The sequence below is a fragment of the Achroia grisella genome, unplaced genomic scaffold (assembly GCF_030625045.1).
Source record: "Achroia grisella isolate CSIRO2021 unplaced genomic scaffold, CSIRO_AGI_Agris_v1 utg1023, whole genome shotgun sequence".
In the NCBI taxonomy this organism is placed as follows: Eukaryota; Metazoa; Arthropoda; class Insecta; order Lepidoptera; family Pyralidae; genus Achroia; species Achroia grisella.
This window is the reverse complement of record NW_026712560.1, coordinates 942225-963361: the sequence shown is the minus strand read 5'-3', so window position 1 is coordinate 963361 and position 21137 is coordinate 942225. Positions and strand designations below refer to the sequence as shown.

At 31.8% G+C, this 21137-nt stretch overlaps 1 protein-coding gene across 1 annotated transcript in view; it reads right to left on the bottom strand.

The window, feature by feature from the left end:
* Positions 1 to 1945: 1945 nt before the first annotated feature.
* LOC131855640 (RING-box protein 2) overlaps positions 1946 to 21137 on the bottom strand; it is a 36578-nt gene continuing 17386 nt past the window's right edge. The window contains exon 2 of the mRNA XM_059206973.1: positions 1946 to 2251. Coding sequence (XP_059062956.1) covers positions 2070 to 2251 — 182 coding nt within the window. The 3' untranslated portion in view covers positions 1946 to 2069. The remainder of the gene's footprint in view (positions 2252 to 21137) is intronic.

The window sequence follows — 21137 nt, the reverse complement described above, 5'->3', positions numbered from 1 at the left end:
TGTGGGTCAACACAACATGCAGGACATTTTAATGCACCTAGTATTGACTAAGTTGCCATTATTCACATAAAGAATATCGTGTATCATAAGGTACTAAAATAAAAATAAAAAGTCATTTCGAATAAGTAAAAATAAAATGAAATATATTAAGTTGGTACCATAATAAAAAAACTGAATTCGTAATTTTTTATTGACTATTAAAATAATTATTGATTTGATTACTTTCTTTTATCTTACTAGCTAACCCCGCGTCCTGAATAGCAGAATAAGTATTAAATAAACTAAAAAAATAGAGAATCGACTGTTAGGCGTTACGAAGTACGTCGGGTCAGCTAGTATATATACATATATATATTAAAGTGTTAAGTCCGCCATATGAACATATATATTAAGACTTTTATTTGGAGCGACAAACAAGCTTATTGCCCATATGATTATAACTAGGAATATAAGCGGTAACTGTCGCTTTTAACTATCTACATATATTCATAAAGAGAAGTACGGACATCACGTTATCATGTGACACTTGTGATACCACCTATGCATTACCATTTCAGAGGAGCCTATCCAGTAATTTCCATACTTTTATTATTCTGCCATACCTATTATACCCTTCAACCGAATCAGAGCTTACAAAGCAAACTGTTTATCGGCTGAAATATGTGACATGGGGTAGTATAAATACTATAATTTTATAAGATAGATAAATCAGCAGTACAATTTTTATACACATCTGTTGTATTAATAATGTTATATAATTCTAACTAATAATAATATCCACCAATTAACATACTCGTATTTGTAAAGAAAACTTAGTATGCAGGATTTTCTCGGTAGACAACAATATATCACACTCAATGGTAATTAGACTGGTATAAACCTTACGATTGACTCTATTTATATTGAAAACTAGTTATGACCCCGGGTTCACCCGCGTGAAGAATAACTATAAATTATAGTTATTCTGATGCACAAAATATATTAGAGTATAGTTTCATTGAAATCCGTCCAATCCTCTTTGCGTTAAAGAGTAACAAACATCCATCTATACACCCATATTGATAACATTTATCGTGTCCATAACATTAGTAAGATGTTTATTATTCCATAGAATACCTACCACCACAAGCAACACCCAAAGAAGCAGGAAATCAGTAACCTAGCTAAAAGCTTTATGATGAGTTCTCGAATTGAGACAACGCGATACCCAGACCAGCTGCGGGGTGGCCCGATGGTATAGTAAGTACCGCTGGAAAATTATGACACCAACAGGTTACGAACCGTGAAGCGTGCAAACGGATTGGAGTGGCATACGCCCTACGGCGCACTACCCCACGCTGAAGAAGAGAATATATTCTTATAAATTAACCTCGGTGATCTAGCGGTTTAGTCTTACCTCTGAAGTCCGCGGTTTCGAATCCTGGCACCATGCAAACATTTGTATGAATACGATTGTTTGTATTGGTCTGGGTGTTTTCGATGATATACATCATCGAAAACACCCATAATACATATACATGTATTATGTATTTTTTACAAAAAAAATGTATGTCTATCAACTGTCTAGTAGCCACAGCACAAGCTCTGCTTAGCTTGGGACTAGATTGCATTGTGTTTATTATCCAGGGATATTATTTTTATGACTATCTGGTATTATCAATAGCTAATTTCTGGTAGGAATATATTAGTAAATATAAAATAATTAATCACTTAGCTTGTAACCTTAACAAAGCTATAAAAGTATTCGCTCAAAATATTAAATTAACATATTCGTACGACCTTTTAATGCAGTGTTTAAAATCTATTTGGTATACATTTCCGTGGTGTAATTTTCCTAACCTAATTATTAACATATAATTTTATTATCATGTAATAAAATTACTAATATTTTTATACTTATGTTTATTATTACGGGGTGTTGAGGGTATGTATAGCAAAAACAATATTAATGTTATAGTTAATAGATATTTTTTTTTAATTAAAGAAAAAAAGTGATATATTCATCTCTTCTTACTTAATAGCTACCTATTAAGTAAGACGAGATGAATAGTACAGGAGACGATGACATTTCATTTACCCATTCGTTGTATAGACCATTCTTGTTGACATAGTGGGCAGCGGTTGTTCTGTTTTACCCAGAGTGACATGCAGCAGAAGTGAAAACTGTGATTACATTCGCCCCATACAACCACGCAGTCTTGCTTGCCGTATGAGTCCTTCTTGCTCTCTCCTTGGCACCGTAAACATGCGTCTGTAATTAAAATATTATATTTGACTAAACAAATAATTTATTCGAGTATACAAAGGATACAGTTAATTATTTTAAATTAAACATAGTACTATATATTAGTCGCGACTTAGTATGTTTTTTAAGAAAATGATTGCCTAAATATAGATATATATAGGCAATCTTTTTCACGTGAGGACTAATGTTCTCGCAATACAATTTATCTTTTTGAATTTCATTAATCTCTCAGACAAACCGACATACTTTCGCTTTTATGAGTATTGATTTACTAATGATGTAATTTTAAAATATAATTAATTGTAAAAGCTGTAACTGTATCCATTATTAAGCATACAAATAGATGAATAAATATTATTCTAATTATATTATAGTGTGAAGTGATATCCATTATATAAGTGATAGGCATATTTTTAATAGATTATGAGATCTTATTGGTCAATGGAAAAAATCCACAACTTTCTTACTGGCAAACATTATAAATTTGCATGTTGGACATCGAGAGAATAGATCATTCTATTGATGTTACGTTTATGTAAATAACAATTGTGTATATTGAATTTTCTCTCCTGGATAATAGCTAGATAACGGACTTAACGGCCGTCATAATATCATAGTACAATTAAAGTAATAACAGTAACAGGAAAAGAACAATCAATTAAAAAATAATCCAACAATGGAATATATAATTAATTTCAGACTATATATGGATATTAACTACGCATTTTTATAGTAATAATTAATAATTCCTTTCAGTTGGATTGGCCCTGTCCTCAGTATTGGATACAGTCACTAGACACTTAAGTATTAGGAGAATTTATTATATTTTCAGCAAACTTAATTTGATAGTAATAGCAATCAGTATCTTTATAGAAACAATTATTTGCTCAATGTGAGGCCAATGTCTTCTGTTCTAATTCGAACTCACAAATAAAACAGCGTGTGCTCTGTCTATGCATTGTACATGTGGAGGTATGTAAATTTCAAAAAAGAACAGATAGACCTGATCGCGCAACAATACATTCTGTCTAGTTGTCTTTTACGTGAGTGCTCCTTTTGAACTAGCACCCATACGATGTCCGCAAACATTGTTAAGCGCCTGAATTCAAGAATTGCAGTTAAACTATATACCGCACCAAAAAACTAATCGAATTAAGCCCTATTACAGGTATGTAGTATCCTCAAAATTACTTAAAGTGGTGTTTAATTGTTAGTATTGTATGTATAAATATCTACTTTAATTTGTGCGTAGAGGATTATTAACAATGGGTTCCAGTGGTCATCAGCCAACACATGCCCTTGTCTAGTGTGATTGAGTGATACGATGGAGTCGCCACTATGGGCTGACCTAGCTAGCCTAGCCTAGCCTAGCTGTATATCTTTGTCCTATCATCCTCTGACAATGCCTCGCCAGCATATAGCGCAGGTGGGGGCACAGTTTAATATTCATCCATGATAAGATGTTAAGGAATTCGCTGTAAATGATAGGTAGACACAGTCAATTATTTTCATTTCATTTCTTCAAATATATAAAATGCCATATAATAACATATTTCTTACAAACTGTTTCACAGCATAAAATAGTTTGCTAATAGTACCTATTTGATTTTTGAGATTTTTTACATCGACTTATCTGAATCGATTTCAGTTCTATTTGCAATTAATTTTTCTTTAATATACTAATATTAATTTCACTAATATTTTATTTTGACAAATAAAATAATACTTGTTGATATAAACAAGTTTATTCCAGAAGTAGTATTTAGTAATGAACTGTAAAAAGATATAATTTAAAATAAATGACTATACCACCTTAATGCACTCATGTATTTCAAATATGATAACTAAGTAAATGTTTATTTTAAGATTTTGTCCTTACTAAATTTTAAAACCACCGGAGGGTAATAAATATCAATCTTAAAAAATAAACATAGTCACGCAAATGTCAGGAATATTTTTCGGTGGCGAACATTCCACTTCCACTTTGAATGACGAAATTATTATCTTTTGCTATTATTAGCTTATCAGATCATTCAATGGGAAATAAGTACACAGTAAGTCATTAACATACTCAAGCTAAATATTTTACCTCTCACAGGTACGTAATTATAATTAGTGTGAGAGATTTACTCAGGTCTCTCTTATATTTACATAGAGAGAGAGAGAGAGAGAGAGAGAGAGAGAGAGAGAGAATATTATTAATGTTCTCTCTCTCTCTCTTTATATTTCATTCATTAAGCTTTAGAGCATAATAAATTATTTATTAAGAAATTTTTGACATAAATACAGCTACTGTGTATACTAATAACTACATAATGTAAAATATATGTGGTGATGTGATTTATAACTTATTAAATAATTGTAATTTGTAAAATTATGGTAATGTTAGATAGGGAACCATTAGATACACGTTGTATACGTAGACTCACCATTTGAATTATAAATTACTTCAGGATTTATCTTATTTTAAGAATCAAGGTTTATATTGTATTCAAATTTTGTCAATTATATGCCATAGTTGTAGTTTATTCCTTAATATAGACAATAATTGAAATGTATATATTACATGTGTGTACTAAAATAAAATAGTATCAAAGAGTAAAATCTAAATCACCAGACAGGTAGAACACGTAGGTTAGTTGATTCTGTCATACAGTATGAATATATTTTGATCTTGGGACACTTACCATGATGCTTAGTGAAGAAAAAGAAGTGGGCAGCCTATTTTTAAGACAATATGAAATATTTTCAATGACAAGAGCAACACACAAATAACACTTCAAATAGCACTTTCTAAACAATGTCTAAATAAATAGTGGTAGGTAAGTACCCAGGCAGTGAAAGAAGAAGTGACTTGTTTTATGAATATTAATTGACACTACCGCCATGTCCTCAACTTGACCTGCCCAACATGTGTTATTGCGCTTGCGGATATTTTCATTGGTTTCCAATAGGTACGTGTGCAAACATGTAAACAATTTTGCAAATTGATTGCACGGAGAGGAAAGAACCTGTGTAAACATTGCATGGTTGAAATCGTAATTTGGTGAATTACTAAGTAATTGTAGTTGTATGAAAAAATATTCCATGGAGTTGGTCTCTTGGACATTAGACACAACACAAATGAGTGCGTAAAAAACGTACATTAGTTCACCAATGATTGATTACTTTGACTATTTTCATCAGATTTCAGTCAGTATACGGAATAACAACTAAAATAGATACTTATTAATACGAGCGCATTGTTCATAAAAATAACCCCAAAATAAAATAATAATTAAAAAACGTTGATAAAGCAGTGCACTCTAATCGACAGAGTGTAATTATTTATATCAACTCCATATCATCATCATCATCATCATCGCAGCCCGGAAGACGTCCACTGCTGGACATAGGCCTCCCCCACAGATCTCAACTCCATATATTAAAAATCAAAACACTGATATGATCTACCGACATGAAGCTATGTATACCTACTTTCATTTTGCGGCTTTTGTAATGTAAATGTATGTACGTACTTAACATGACATGTATCACTAATAACTAATTAATTAAAGTTAATATCACATAAATAGATAAATTTTAAAATGCGAACAGAAATGACAAATTAGTCGCTTACACTTCAGCTACTGTAATTGTTTAATACTATACGATATTTAACTAACTACAGTCATATAAAATTGTTCAAGTTAGCGGGATTCGAATAATCTAAAATAGAATTGTTTTTATGAATTTCGTTTAAATTTTACGTTCATATATTACAGCTGTTTATACAACTTTTTATTAATTGTCACCGACAACCTGGTCGACTGGACGTATTCCGCGTAAAGGCATCGACTACTGCACCCTATGCGCACAGTGCCTCTGCAGAGTATGCGCGCAAATTATGAAAAAAAATAAAAAAATATTAATTTTCTTGTTCGATTGACGGTCGGATGCGGTTAATTTGTGAGGCAATTCGATATATTTTCTTGTTTGGAAGGACGCGGTCTACGATTGACGTCTACTTGGACATGCCATTCGTTGCGCTAGGAAAGGCGTTGAAGCGTGATGTATGTACATTGGAGGTGTGTACATTCATTCATATTTATGGATGCCAATATAATGCGTGGTAACGTGCCCATTTATTTAAATCAACGCAATCGCGCATCGACACTCTTTCCTGATCATTGGTCTCTTAAGTAAAGCCATTAATTTTGAAGAACAGCATCATTATTTCAGTATTAACCTCTGTAAATAAAAATATGCTGATGTTATGAAAACTAATAGATGCGTCACCGCGGATGTTTGGAAATAAGATTAAAGAAGAATTATGAAACAGATTTATCGCGACAAAATTTCAGAAATATGATCAAATAAGGTTTTAAAACAGCAGAATTAAAGTATATTGAATGGTAAAAAAGCAAATGTGATATGTTATTATTTGCAGTATTTAGTATTCCATTCTCAACAGGACGAAAAGAAAGACTTTACGTATATATACGTAAGTATGTACATTGTTTTTATAATTAAATAAAATAAATATCGAACATATATAATATATTTAAATATTTTATCATATTATATATGAGAAATGAATAAATTCATGTACTTCTGGGGAAACCCATTTAATGACTGATCCGTAATTGCTTATGTATGCTTATTAAGAATAATAATTAATCTCTAGTTGAAACGAGATCTGTAATATTAAAAGAACTGTTGTTACCGATTGAGTTGTAATATTTTGCTGATCTAATCGACCTTTTTATATTGTGGGGTTCGGAGTAATATTTTGTTTTTAATTCAGAAGTATGTAGAGATTGCAGAATGCCACCTGTAACTCGACTCTGAATAAGAAAGAAAATAATATTTCTAAATCCGATGAATTTAAACACAACATTTGCAAATTCATCCAAAAAATATAACGGATCAATACCATCTAATATCATTCTAAATTTAAAAAACTTAAATATATGAGGTAACTAGTAACTTCCATTTAAATATATTCCATACAATGCCTTAAATCTCAATATGTTACTCTGCTGAACTCTGCTGATGTATGGCTTCGCAGATCGGTGAGCCAGTGACTAACATATTACAGATACTTTATCTGTAATATATTAATTATTCTAATAAAATATAGCAATTATTTTATTAAAAGATAGTTAGGTAAGATTATGATATTATAGTACTACATATATAAAATAGACTAAAGAGTGACAACCCAAAATTCTCACAGTGACTGGAGATAATGGTTCCATGCAGGTGAAATCGCGGAAACAGTGAGTGATTAAAATACTAAGCAAATAAGTTTTTAGATGCAATGGTTTTTTTACAATACGTACGTACATATATCAGTTCTGGTGGATGACATCAAATTTTTGAGTACCTTATGTAAATTAAATTAAAATTCCTGATAAACAATTTTAATTTGCACTACAAACACGGCCGATAAGTGTGTGTTAACAAAGGCTACATACACCACATTTGCAAATAGGTATAAGTATATTTTAGGAAGTTAGGGTTGATAATAACTCAACATAATATTTGTTTTGGGCATGACATAAGTATTTTCTTAGTCATTTCAAAATCAGATATAGTGCTTAACTACTTCCACTACCAAATGGCGAGTGATAGACATGTCACCGTGTTGTCATGGGACGTAATTGGTTTAATTCACAATTTTAATTGATAAAATTGCATTTAACTGTTTTCAGTCATTTTCACCTGTTGACATTATACTTTCAGAAAAAACCTATAAGTTGTCTAATATCCATAACAGAGCTACATATTTAGTTTGGGACTAGATGGCTCTGAGAGAATTGTCCAAGGTTTTGATTGATATTATTAGGTATTTGACGCTCATGGTACACCTCATTCATTGCCACCCACCCTGCAGAGTAACATATTGAGATTTTATTCACAATTTTGATTTATGAAAAATTATATGAAGTTCAATGATATTTTATCAATTTCATTTAACTACTTTTAGTCATTTTCACCTGTTGACATTACCTTAAGAAAAAACTTATCAGTTGTCTAGTATCCATAATAGAGCTTTTTAGCTTGGGACTCGATGGCGCTGAGTGAATTGTCCAGGGTTATGATTATTGTTATTATATGACTCCCATGGTACCCCTCATGCATTGCCACCTTAAAGAACAAGATGTCCTGCCTACGTAGGGTACGTAGGCAGGACATCTTATTTTTAATTTTAGGTACGGAAATGCCATTTCTGGAAGGTGATTCCACAACGTGGCAAAAAGCTTCTAGAAAACCTCACTGTGGAGGGCAGTCATTCATCCAGATGATCAGGATGGTATTTTAATTTCTGGCGGGTGGTACGGTGGTGAAAATCAGCAGCTGGTAATATTTTCACATTTAATTTTTATGTCCTTATTAATAACGAATGAATGACATTTGTTTATATAAATATGTATAAACAAGTCTTAAATGTCTTGAACAATAAAAATATAATAAATTTTAATAAAATGAAATATTTTCATGAACAGTAACGGATATAAATAATTGAAAAATTGTATCCCTAACTACTAGGCCCAAAATAATTAAGACCAAATATTATACTCGCATATGGATGGTTTCTAGCTTCTTATGTATATCATACTCGCACTGGCTCTGCGTCGACGTAAGTTAGTCCTAGCAATGTAAAATTAATGGCGCTCTGGTTTGCTTATTCTTTTACACACATATAAGTTGATATTCATATATACATATATGTATATTACCAAAAGTGTGCGTGCTTTGTTAACATTGCGAAACGTTGAGAGTGTGAACAGTTCACACAAGTGTTTGTCATTAAACAGGTTTGCCAGTGGTACTGAACCTTAAAAATAAAGCGCTTTACGTACATAAAGCGATGTAAAATATAAAGTTTATTAGAATATTACGTCGTAATTATTCTTAAGGAAATCAAATGTTCTGTGAATGGAATTATAATTATGGTCACATTGGAATAACAAATGTAAATGTATACTACATGTGTGTGATTGAAATATATTATGACATTGAATACCAAGAACATACACGGGGGAATAATTCAAACTGTTTGCAACTACTGCACTTTTCTTCGAGTATTTTTCCGTCAGAAATCTTGACGTATGTTTAGTTGGAAACCAATAAACATGTATTCGTCTCTTTCTCTTAATAATATTGGGTCGAATACAGTCTTATATGCAAGAAATGGATACGACAATGTGAAATTGTATGAACGGCTCCACTATGTAGCCTAGTGGCATCATTGCTAATGTAGCCACACAACAAAAATTATGTTAAATTACTTTTATTTAATTTAGACACTAATTACAAATAATTGACAGCCTCAGTGGTGTAACGCTTTAGCACACCATTTTACTTCCGATGGTCGCGGGTTCGATTCCTCGCACGTTACAAACATATTAATTCTATGAATATGATTGTTTAAACTGTTCTGGATTTTCTATATATATTATTTATGTATCTACGAAAATAACTATTTATTTAGTACCCATAACACAAGCTCTTAGTTTGAGACTAGATGGCACTGTGTGAATTATCCTGAGAAATTGTTATTATAATTATGTATATAAATATATTATCTATTAAATTAATATAATATCAAAATAATAAACCGGTAAAATTAAATACCTACACTCTGCAGGAAGGCATTAAAAATTGTGTTATAAATATTTCTAGTATTTATAATGTTGAATTAGTATTTGCAGTTAAAAACTAGATATTTGCTGAGTGCTATGTTCGAATGCGGTAGTTAATATTTCATAAGTTGAAGGTCTATGAGTTCAGGAAACAAGTGCCGCATTTTTTTAAACTTGCCGTGAGACGTGTTAGGATTTATTTATAATAACAAAATCTAAAACAGCTTCCATTCCATCTTCAAATATATTTCAGGTATACGTTTCTTTCCCTATAACCCTATGTAATTGCAATAGCAAACAAGCAATGGTAAGCGGTATATATAAGCGTTATCATGGGACACCCCCAACACCACTGATGCGATTCCATTCCAAAGAACTAAGATGTCATGCCTCTCTAAAACTGAATTCACATAACTGAAATTAAGGCAAGAAATAGCTGAGACTGAAAGACAAAGACTAGAGTATAAGTGCATATAAATCGGCGAAGAACAAAAACTTGAAATGAATTCATATACCAAACCATTTATTTATATAAATTACCAGCTACTCGTCCCGGCTTCGCACAGGACTACATGTATTATACATATAAACCTTCCTCTTGAATCACTCTGTCTATTAAAAACCGCTTCAAAATCCGCTGCGTAGTTTTAAAGATTTAAGCATACACAGGGACAGACAGCGACAGCGACTTTATTTTATACTATGTACTATGTAATGATGATGTACGTATATTTCGTATTTCGAACTATATTCTTCGCCTACTGATCGTTAAAGATTGTCATGATATGATTATAGTTATTTATACAAAACAAATATATATTTTTTAAATAAATATATATATTTACATATTTTTTAAAAAACTTAAGTCTTTGATAGAAAAATGTTTTTTTTAAAAAATACAATTAAAATTTCGCGCAAAAACGCTACAATACCAATGGCGTCGCCTGTGACGTCAACGATTTGTAAACACTTGACAAGTGACAAGTTATAGTAGAGTTATACCTTTGTTTGTTGAAAGTTTTTGAAGATTTAAGTGCAATAACTATGAATCCCAATGTGTATCGATGGTGTGCGGTCCCTCAATGTACTAATACAATAATAAAAACGCCGAAAAAGTTATTTATTACCTTTCCAATGGACAAAAAGATTAGAAATACATGGCTTGATCTCGCAAGACGAGACCGGGCAGGTATATCTAATATGACAACAGTTGGGTATTTTTTTTTACAAAAAAAAAAACAGATAAATTATTTTCTAAATAGCAAGAAAAGGTAACATATGTTTGCATTTTTATTCCTCGCATTTCGGCGTCAACGAAATCACTATCTGTTGATAAATAATGGGCAACCATTAATGTATCTATTTTAGGCATATTATCAGATTGCCATTTTTCGAATCCCTCATCCATTTCATTAATTAATAGAATAATAACGTAAGGCGCGGATGAAAACAAAACAAAATACTGACGACTCGCTACTAAGCGGAGCGGATCGTTGTAAAATGACGTCACACGTCTCGTGACTGTTAGCGGGACTCGAAATTTATCGTAAGTTTAAATGCCTATAAAATCAAAACTAATAGATATTTTTTACTAAAACAAAAACTAGTATATTTGTATACAAACAAACTTTACTATAGCAAACTTTCGACCGATTTGGCGTACCTATTAACATTCTTCATTTCCCACAACAATTAAACAATGCCTTTTATGCTAGTTGGCAATATTTTCTTTATAATTATAACTATAATAGCAATTAAGTAGCAATTTAAACCTTACATAATAATACTTAATATATTTAGTGAGTCATATATAATATAATACAATACAGATTTATATAATAGCAGCCGTTGATAGTTAGTAAATTATACTGTAGTGGGAAATACTATGTCCTACAATAAAATTGGTCATTTTGAAAACAAATAAGTCCTCAAGCACACAATTGTTCCAAGAAACGTGTCATTTTGTTATATATCTAGTATGTAGTCGTATTGTTTTTATGGGCTGTATATATATCATCATCATAATCAAATATAATGTAGACAATAACAAAAGATAGAAATTACTTGTGGGCGCGTCGCAAACGTCTTTTCTCCGTACGTACTTGTAACGTAACATTTCGTTGATGTTGATTAAATAAAATTCTAGCCGCGCCTACATTATGAACCATTACGGGAAGCGGATATCAAATCAGCCATATGACGCTATCATGCCTTTCAGTTACGTCAATTTATTTATCTGTATTTAGTTTTTACAGAAATAGACTTGGTACAAACTTGTTTACCTATAATGAATATTATTTGTACACCCAATTTAAGACGCAAAATTAAATTGTGAAATACAGCAGTGACAGTGATTACAGTGTACTATAGAATGACTCCGTAGTCCTGAAATAGCTATGCACGAGAGATAGTCTACTACGGGCGTCGTAATGTACTTTTTGCTTGTCATGCTGATTCTGCACACAGTCATACACAATCCACACTACATTTCATCAGTAGGACTTCAGCTTATTTTCCATTTTAGTTATATAAAAAATGTAAATAACCGACTTTTTTGTAATAATTGTAAAAGACAGCAATATTTTTAAATCGGAGTTAATTTTGCTGACAAGGTTTTTTCATATTCCCCGCGTTCGCTTATACCAGCAAAGTGCAGCCTCCTTCGTGCTCGGGCAAAATGAGCACGTGCACTATGGCACGCCGGCACGTCATCAGCGTGCGTCGGTACGTGCGAGAACTATCCCGAAAGCCTTTACACCGTGCCGAATATGCTTACATTATACATGTATACACACTAAGCTTACAGCAAACAACTATAAAAAATGGGCATAATATTATCATAGGTTTCAGTGTTAGAAATGGGACTAAATACACTATCCAAATTTGTGAATGCTTGTGGAATTTATTTAATAGAACGAGGAACTTAGGAACCTCTCCGCAATAGGTGGAATAGAGACTATATACATTTTTAACTTATAAATATTATTTTTTGTCCTATGCTACATAGTTACACTGAGACTATATTTCGTAATTGTGACAGCACGATACCGCGCGCTTACATCATGTTGTATTAATTTTAATTATCAGTATTGAGGACTAGTAGACATATAGCTAATAAAGTAAGTGTCCTGTAAAACTATCAGACAACAATCAACTCCTCAGTCATGAAACCTAAAGTTATAGTTATTAACACTAACTCATATTCTAGATATTGTTATTTTGGGAATTGATAATCGAATGATTAGTTTTGCAAATATTACGTCAAGTCTTCGTCATCGTTAATATCTCCACCAGTACACTCGCAGGGTATTCGCATTGGTACACACACGAAGGAAACCAAACCTCGCATACACGCATACGTCATGCATTCAAAAGTTGACTAGTGGAATAATACTTGACGGCCCGTAGTTGTCTGGCTCTCGAATCTTCTTTACTGGTTCGTTTATATTATAGTAATAGCAGTAGTCTGAGTTCTAATTTCAAAATATAATCTATGTTCAAATTTTATTGGAGTGAAATGGATTGTTATTATCACATAATATGTCCTTTCTATGAATCTAAGATACGGCATAATTAATATAAATGATATGTATGTTTATCTAATACCTAAACATACATATAATAAAATTGTAGAGGTCGAACATGTGTCAACAGAAAAAAAACCAAAAACCGAGTCCCGGGTATGTTAAAAGTGAAATAGAACACATCCAGATTTTTTCAAAATGTTATATTTTTCTTGCTGTTTGTACAGGCGAATCTTCGAAACTGTTGGATTAATTTCAATGAAATTTATGTGGTGGTTACATTATGTACCCGGTAACATTTTAGATTCTTTTAATCATGGAAAATTAAAGAGTTTCCATGGGATCGTTAAAAATTTATGGCAACTTATACAGCTTACTACAGAACCTATGGTAAGTAAAGTTATTTAATAATCTGTTTGATATTCTATAAGCAGTAGAGGCGGTCGATATAACCCTCAGAGATATCCATTAACATGACCCACCTATGGGCGGAATAACACTGCCGTTTTGATGGGATTTTATACAAACGTTACCAGTAGTACCACGGGGACCACAACCTGACAAGCATGCTTAAAGACCTCAACCTTTTGGCGACAAATGACACAGATGCACTTACAGTGAACACGGGGATGAGGATAGGAAAAAATATAAATGCACAGGAGATTTCTGATTTATTGCTAAAATTACATTACAAAGGTACATTTATTGAGCGGTCTCCAATATGGCTTTCGCCAATTGGAGATCGCTCAATAAATAATCGCTCAACTGGTGATCTTATAGTGTATTTCACATACTGCTGGGCGCTTGTTATTGAGAGTAAAGGTGAGGTGTTGGCAGTTATTCATAGCATTTGATCGGGTTTGGCATCAAGGTCCTTTATCGAAATTGCTTTCGTACAGAATACCAAAAGGATTATGCAAATGGGTCGCTAGTTTTTTGCATGATTACATTCATGGAAGATGCATCAAAACCGTGCTCAATGTTTGTTGCTTCGATAGCATGGACTTTAACGCTGGCATCCTGCACGGCTCTGTTCTTTCCCCGACACTGTTTTTAGCTACAATGACACTTAACATTTAATGTAAAAAGGTTAAATACCTTTTCCTTTTATTTAACGATCGTATCAGTCGAATTCACTACAATAAGAATGTTAATCAAAGGAATCAAAGAAAAAAGGAATAACAAATTCCACGTGGACAAAGTCGCGGGCATCAGTTCGTATTTACATACGTTAGATAATATGTAGATTTATAATTTTATCGGCTAATTGCTTATTAAATCATATTTTTATGTATTGAAAAAGAAACAGTATAGTGCATATAGTGGTGTCCTAAGTTATTGTGATGCTATTATTATTATTTCTCTTTCTGTGATTATTAATGGATGATGGAATTGTGCCGCACCTATGCTAACGGTTTACGCTGAGGTCAGGTAAGTTATCCCATTAAATTCACCAGGCAATTTATCACAATTGTTTTCAGTGGAACTACGTACATTGTATATTGGTAGCTATGGGATCATTAGTCCACATTTCTAATAATCACCTTCCCCCTCTTATTTAACAGCATAAATCTACGTATCGCATACCAAGTACAGTATTGGAATAACAAAAAAAATCTATTTTTTAAAATTAGAGTTTAAGACTGTTGAGAAAACTCTTTTGATATTAATATATTTAAAGGTTTTTTCTATTCTATAATCAAAAATATAAAAACAAAAATTATATTGTGTCACCTTCTCTATCTACTATAACATTAAAATATATTTTTCAGTCATTAATAGTTTTATTACATATTTATACAACATTCGTTATCAGCACGAAGAATAAATCAATTTAAAAGACGATTTAGCTCATTTATAATGGCTGGAAATAATTTTAATGGAATTAAAATATTGATGAGTCGTGAAGATTATACGGCATGGAAACTCAAAATGAAGAGTCTCTTGGAATACGAAGAGCTGTGGAATGCAATAGATGGTTATGAATCCAGTGATGATACACCTATGCATGTGCGGAAACGTAATGAAAAGAAGGCATTATCAAAAATTTGTCTTTGTGTGGACGGTGCCGCAATGACGCATGTGAGGACAGCAACATCGACAAAAGAGGCCTGGTGTGCTTTGCAAAAGGCATATGAAGATCGGAGTCTAGGTCGAAAATTGGCACTGGAGAGACGGCTGTACAGGTACTCCTTATCTGATTTTACTGATATAGAGTCGTACATCAATGCAGTCTTGACAACTGCTCTAGATTTGGCTGACATAGGCAAAAAGATCGATGACAGTTCTCTTGCTGCGATACTGTTGGGAGGTTTGACATCACGTTTTGTACGATTAGTAATGGCTTTAGAAAACTCTAGTGTTGAAGTGACTTTGGAAATGGTGAAAAGCAAGTTGTTGAGTAAAATGTCAAAAGTTGCTCAGAACGACGGTGCTGAATTTCATACTTCGCAATTAAAAGAGACAAAGTAGAGGCCTATTATATGTTTTAAATGTATAAACATAGTCCTGAATGTCCACTTAAAAGGGACAAGAAGGGAAATGTATCCAAAATAGAACAGGATATTAAAGATACAACGGATTACCTTTGTCCTGTAGTTGTATCTAGATTGGAAAACAGAAATTGTGACAAATGGATAATCTATTTATGGAACATCAGTATATATGACTTCACATGGTGAATGGCTGAAGAAATATTGTCGATTAGGTATGGACTTACTCAGAAAAGGTCTAGCCGTTACACGGAGGTTGAAAAGGAACCGTGTATATATTTTACTATGTTGTATTTTTGATACTGTTGTTTTTGTTACGTTGTATTTTGTTATATATATGTTTTGATTACGGGAGGAAATGTTGAGAAAACTCTTTTGATATTAATATATTTAAAGGTTTTTTCTATTCTATAATCAAAAATATAAAAACAAAATTATATTGTGTCACCTTCTCTATCTACTATAACATTAAAATATATTTTTCAGTCATTAATAGTTTTATTACATATTTATACAACAAAGACACACTTTAGAGTGGATTTTGCAAAATTGCAATTTTTAAGTTAATCCGGTTTATCTAACATAATTATAAATTTTGTTTTCAGCAAAAACAGATGAGTATATACTACTCAAAACAAAATAAGGGCCACTAATAAAATAATACTATAAACAAAAATTACTATTGTTTCAAGTTTGTAATAGTCTGTAAATGTTAAATTATGGGCTTTTTAAAGTGTTACTAATGATTATAGTGACAAATCATTTTCGTGGGTACACTGTTTTTATTTAACGCTTAACTTGAAGACCCTTGAAAATTGTGTCTTTGTGACATATAATTTTATAACTTTTTATTATGCCGAGCTACAGACACTCGTGAGTGCGACCAAACTGTACGAAATCATCTCCATGAAGATCAACAATACTCAAGAAGATGTTTAGTTCGTATTTATTTAACTGCATCGCGCAAATTGTTTAAGTTTACAAGACAACACCTGGATTGTAGAGTTCATGACTGTGCTGCAGTGCTCTTTTCTGATGAGAGTAAAATTAAGTTTTAGAGTGACGACGTATTAGAGTGCGGAGATGATCTGGAGAAACGGTTTAAACACACAGAACTGACCGTTTTGATGGACCCAGTGTAATGGTTTGGGGCGGAATAACTCTACTACGAAAAACTGAGCTCGTAATTTTTAATAAAGTTGCTGTATCTGCCCAAAGTTACGTTAACAATATGGTACAACACCAGATTATTCCATTTGCACAGCAAGCTAGACCAGGGTTCGTCTTGCTGGAGGACAATGCTCGACTGCGCACGGCGCCAGTAACAATTTCCATATTATCTGAAGCTGAAATTGAAGTGATTCAGTGGCCAGCCAGAGAACCTGAATCAGAGCGAGAATTTATGGGATCAACTAAAAAAAAGTGTCAGAGAAAGTGACATTCGCATAAATACGCAACAAGATCATCATCTCTGAAAAGGCGCTGGGAGAGCATTTTAAAAGTTAACGTTTGCCATTTAATTCTTCAATTATATGGGAATGTGTTAATAAAGGATGAGGTCACACAAGATACTAAACAACAAAAAAATAATCTTTAAACGTTCATTAAGAAAATATCGCATTTTTTAAATCCATTGTTTTTTTCTTTATTCTTTCCCAAAATGCAATTTTTGGCATAAATGAATTCCAATCGAACATTTTCAAATAATCTATCTCATATATTATGAATCAAAATTTATTGAATTACGAGGCTTATGTTACTTATGGTGCCCTTATTTTGTTTTGAGTAGTATGTATGTATTATGCCTTATCTCCTACATATAATAGCCAATGAAGTTTACCAATATACTCGGTTAAAAATGTTTCAAAATCCAAGTTGTAATTTCGCAAATGGCAAATATATATTTCTAAAAAAGGCTCCTACAGCCTTCTTAACAACCGTGTCTAGACAACTCGAAGTGTTTCAACTCCTTATCTTATCGCATTATATGATAAATTCTAGATTAAACTGATTAAAAATTTCCATAGGAGTTCATCGTATAATTACAAAATTACACATGTATGACTGGCTAGCTAAATAGTAGTAGCTAAATTACACAATAAAAATACAAGTGAAATAAGTAAAAGAGATAGATGTGTAAATATGCTCTTGATCCTTTTTCGTCCAAGTCGGCATCTCGATTTATAAAGTGTGATGACGGAGATCCTGAGTATGCTTGCATGTTGTATACTATACATAAAACCTTTCAGAAGAATTTCTCAAAATGATAGTGATAACCGTATTAAACTCCGTTGTGTGGTTTAAAAATAAGCTTTACACAATCGGACAAAAACAGTGAATTTACTTTGTACTATTTATAGATTTTTCTTTAATACTTGATATAAATAATTATGGAATACATTCTAAAATGGATATTAAACCTGTTGACTTTATATTAAACAGGCTTTTGTAGTATTAGTAGACCTCTACACTATAAAGTTGTGACTCATCTTGACTAACTCGAATATGATGTAAACAGTTGCAAATAAGCGATGCGACAACTTATTTATATTTCTTGTAAAATGTTTAAATGAGAAACAATGTAATTTATTAAAAATAAACAATTCTCTCGTCTCGTACGCTGCGCACCACGTGGTTGATGGCCATGCTATATAGTATGTCCTTCGTTAATGTTGCATAATGATAACAAACGAAACCGGTTCCGATATTACAACGTATTTTGTTTAAACCACAAATTTTTTAGTGATTTTTACCTAATGAAGAATGTTAATAGGTACGCCAAATCGGTCGAAAGTTGCTATAGTAAACTATGTTTGTATACAAATATACTAGTTTTTGTTTTAGTAAAAAATATGTATTAGTTTTGATTTTATAGGCATTTAAACTTACGATAAATTTCGAGTCCCGCTAACAGTCACGTGACATGTGACGTCATTTTACCAACAGATAGTGATTTCGTTGACGCCGAAATGCGAGGAATAAAAATGCAAACATAAGTTAACTTTTCTTGCTATTTAGAAAATAATTTATGTTTTTTTTTGTAAAAAAAAATACCCAACTGAAGTCATTGCAAGTATTATAGCAGCAGGCAGAAGTACCAAATCTTTTAAGTTTTACGTTATAGACAACAAATATGTGTTAGAGTTTTATATCTATAGGTACGTATGTACATTTGTGAATATAGGTACCTCTCTTAGTAAATTTAACTAAACACATATATTGATTTATTGCAAATGTAGTGGGTTGAACAGATGTATTAAATCTTTTTTTAATTTTGATTTGTCTTATTAATAAGATACGTAGGCCGTTTTATTTATTTTTATTTGTAACTTATTCCAAGTCGGCAAGAGACAGCTTTGGTGATGATGCTATCGGTTACATACAAGTAAAAAGAGCAAGTGATGTTTGTATGGTCAAATGCAGAATCACGCGCGAACACCGCGTAGGTACGTACCATACTACGTATTGAAGTAATTTTTTCACTTATATTTTTTATTATTGACAGAGAATATGGAAAGCTAATATTCAAAATTAGTTAACATTTTTCATTATGAAGCAGTTATTAAAACCACCACCACTCAACCCATTTAGTGTCGCGCCTTGCGAATAACAAGTATTATAAAATTAATATTAAGTATATTAAAGAAACTTTGCATACCATGTGTTGCCGTAGGCAAACTTATTTATAGATTTTTTATAAATATATTTTTATTGCATTTTATATTTTAACGTTATATTCCTTTTCTTTACAGTGATTGTTTTCTAGCGCATATGGCACTAGAAAACAACCACAATAAAGATTAAGTAAAGAGTATTCTTTGTCATTATGTTTTCTCTAGTAGTTGATTATACACATTTTACCTCACTAGGAACGTGTCTCATTTAAAGCAGCTTAATACAGTCCCTCGGCACATCATGTATACTATACTATTATTATGATAGTAAACTATTTTGGCTTTTATTTTATCTATTGCCTGATTGGTAATTTGAATAAATAATAATAATAATTAACTCATATAACATTTCGTAAAATATTTTCGCGACAGTTCAGACACGATAAATAAAACTTAGCACCGTGCCGTTATTAGGACTTGAAGGTTGGGTTGTCTTCATATTATAATTAATATTATAATCAATCACTGACAAAATGTAGATATTTATAGCATTCAATAGTTCAGTAACGTACATGCAAAGGCTCTTAATAGATGCCTTACATATGTAACATAAATGGAATGTTTTTTGGTAGAGCAATAACAAAAAATCGGTAAGTGCTAGTTAACTGATTCGTTAGAAGTAGGTAAGTATTGTATAATTATTCATACGCTAATAAGTAAGTGCGATGTAAATATACACTAGGGAATTAGATGAGTTGGTGATTATTGGTTAATTACTTCTAAATATTTATTTAGAAGGAATTAACCAATAATAAATTCCGCAAATTATGTGAATATTTAGATATATTTAGATGTAAGATGTAAGCTGGCAATCTAAGTAAGACTGCCAGCATATATCATTTAAAAATACACAATCTAAAATATAAAAAATATTTTCATAAAAATTGTGATAAAAATATAACAACTGCTGTATTATTATCTGTTGTATGGCCATTATTGACTATAATAAACTGTGGAATTCATACGACTAGTCTACATTTCGATAACATTTTTCAATTAATGTATCTACTTGAACTTACTAAAATTTTGATTATAAATATGTACTCAACTATTATTATTATACATATAAATAAAATAGGAGTGTCTGTTTGTAATATTGAAATAACCGCCTTTTACGCCTATGCATGTAGCATATGAATATAAATACGGTACATACAGCAAAATAACATTTTTTACAATTTTTGTCTCTCTGTCTGTCTGTCAGTTTGTTCCGGCTAATCTCTGAAATGGCTGGACCGATTTTGACGGGACTTTTTTTGGGAGGTAGCTAATGTAATAAGGAGTAACTTAGGCTACTTTTATTTTAGAAAAATAAAGTTAAATTCCACACGCGACAAATCGCGCGTACAGCTAGTTATATATAATACTATTCATTCATTAAAATTAATTAAAAAATAACTCGTCCTCCTCTCTTCTCTTCCGCTTACTGTGCCCAACAGGGTCCATAATTAACCTACTTTGAAATATACCTATCTCCCTACTGTAAAATTATGGAATGCAAAGTTTTAATAAATAAATAAATATTACTCAAATAAGTATGTATATGCTTATGTAAGTAACTTCATTTATAA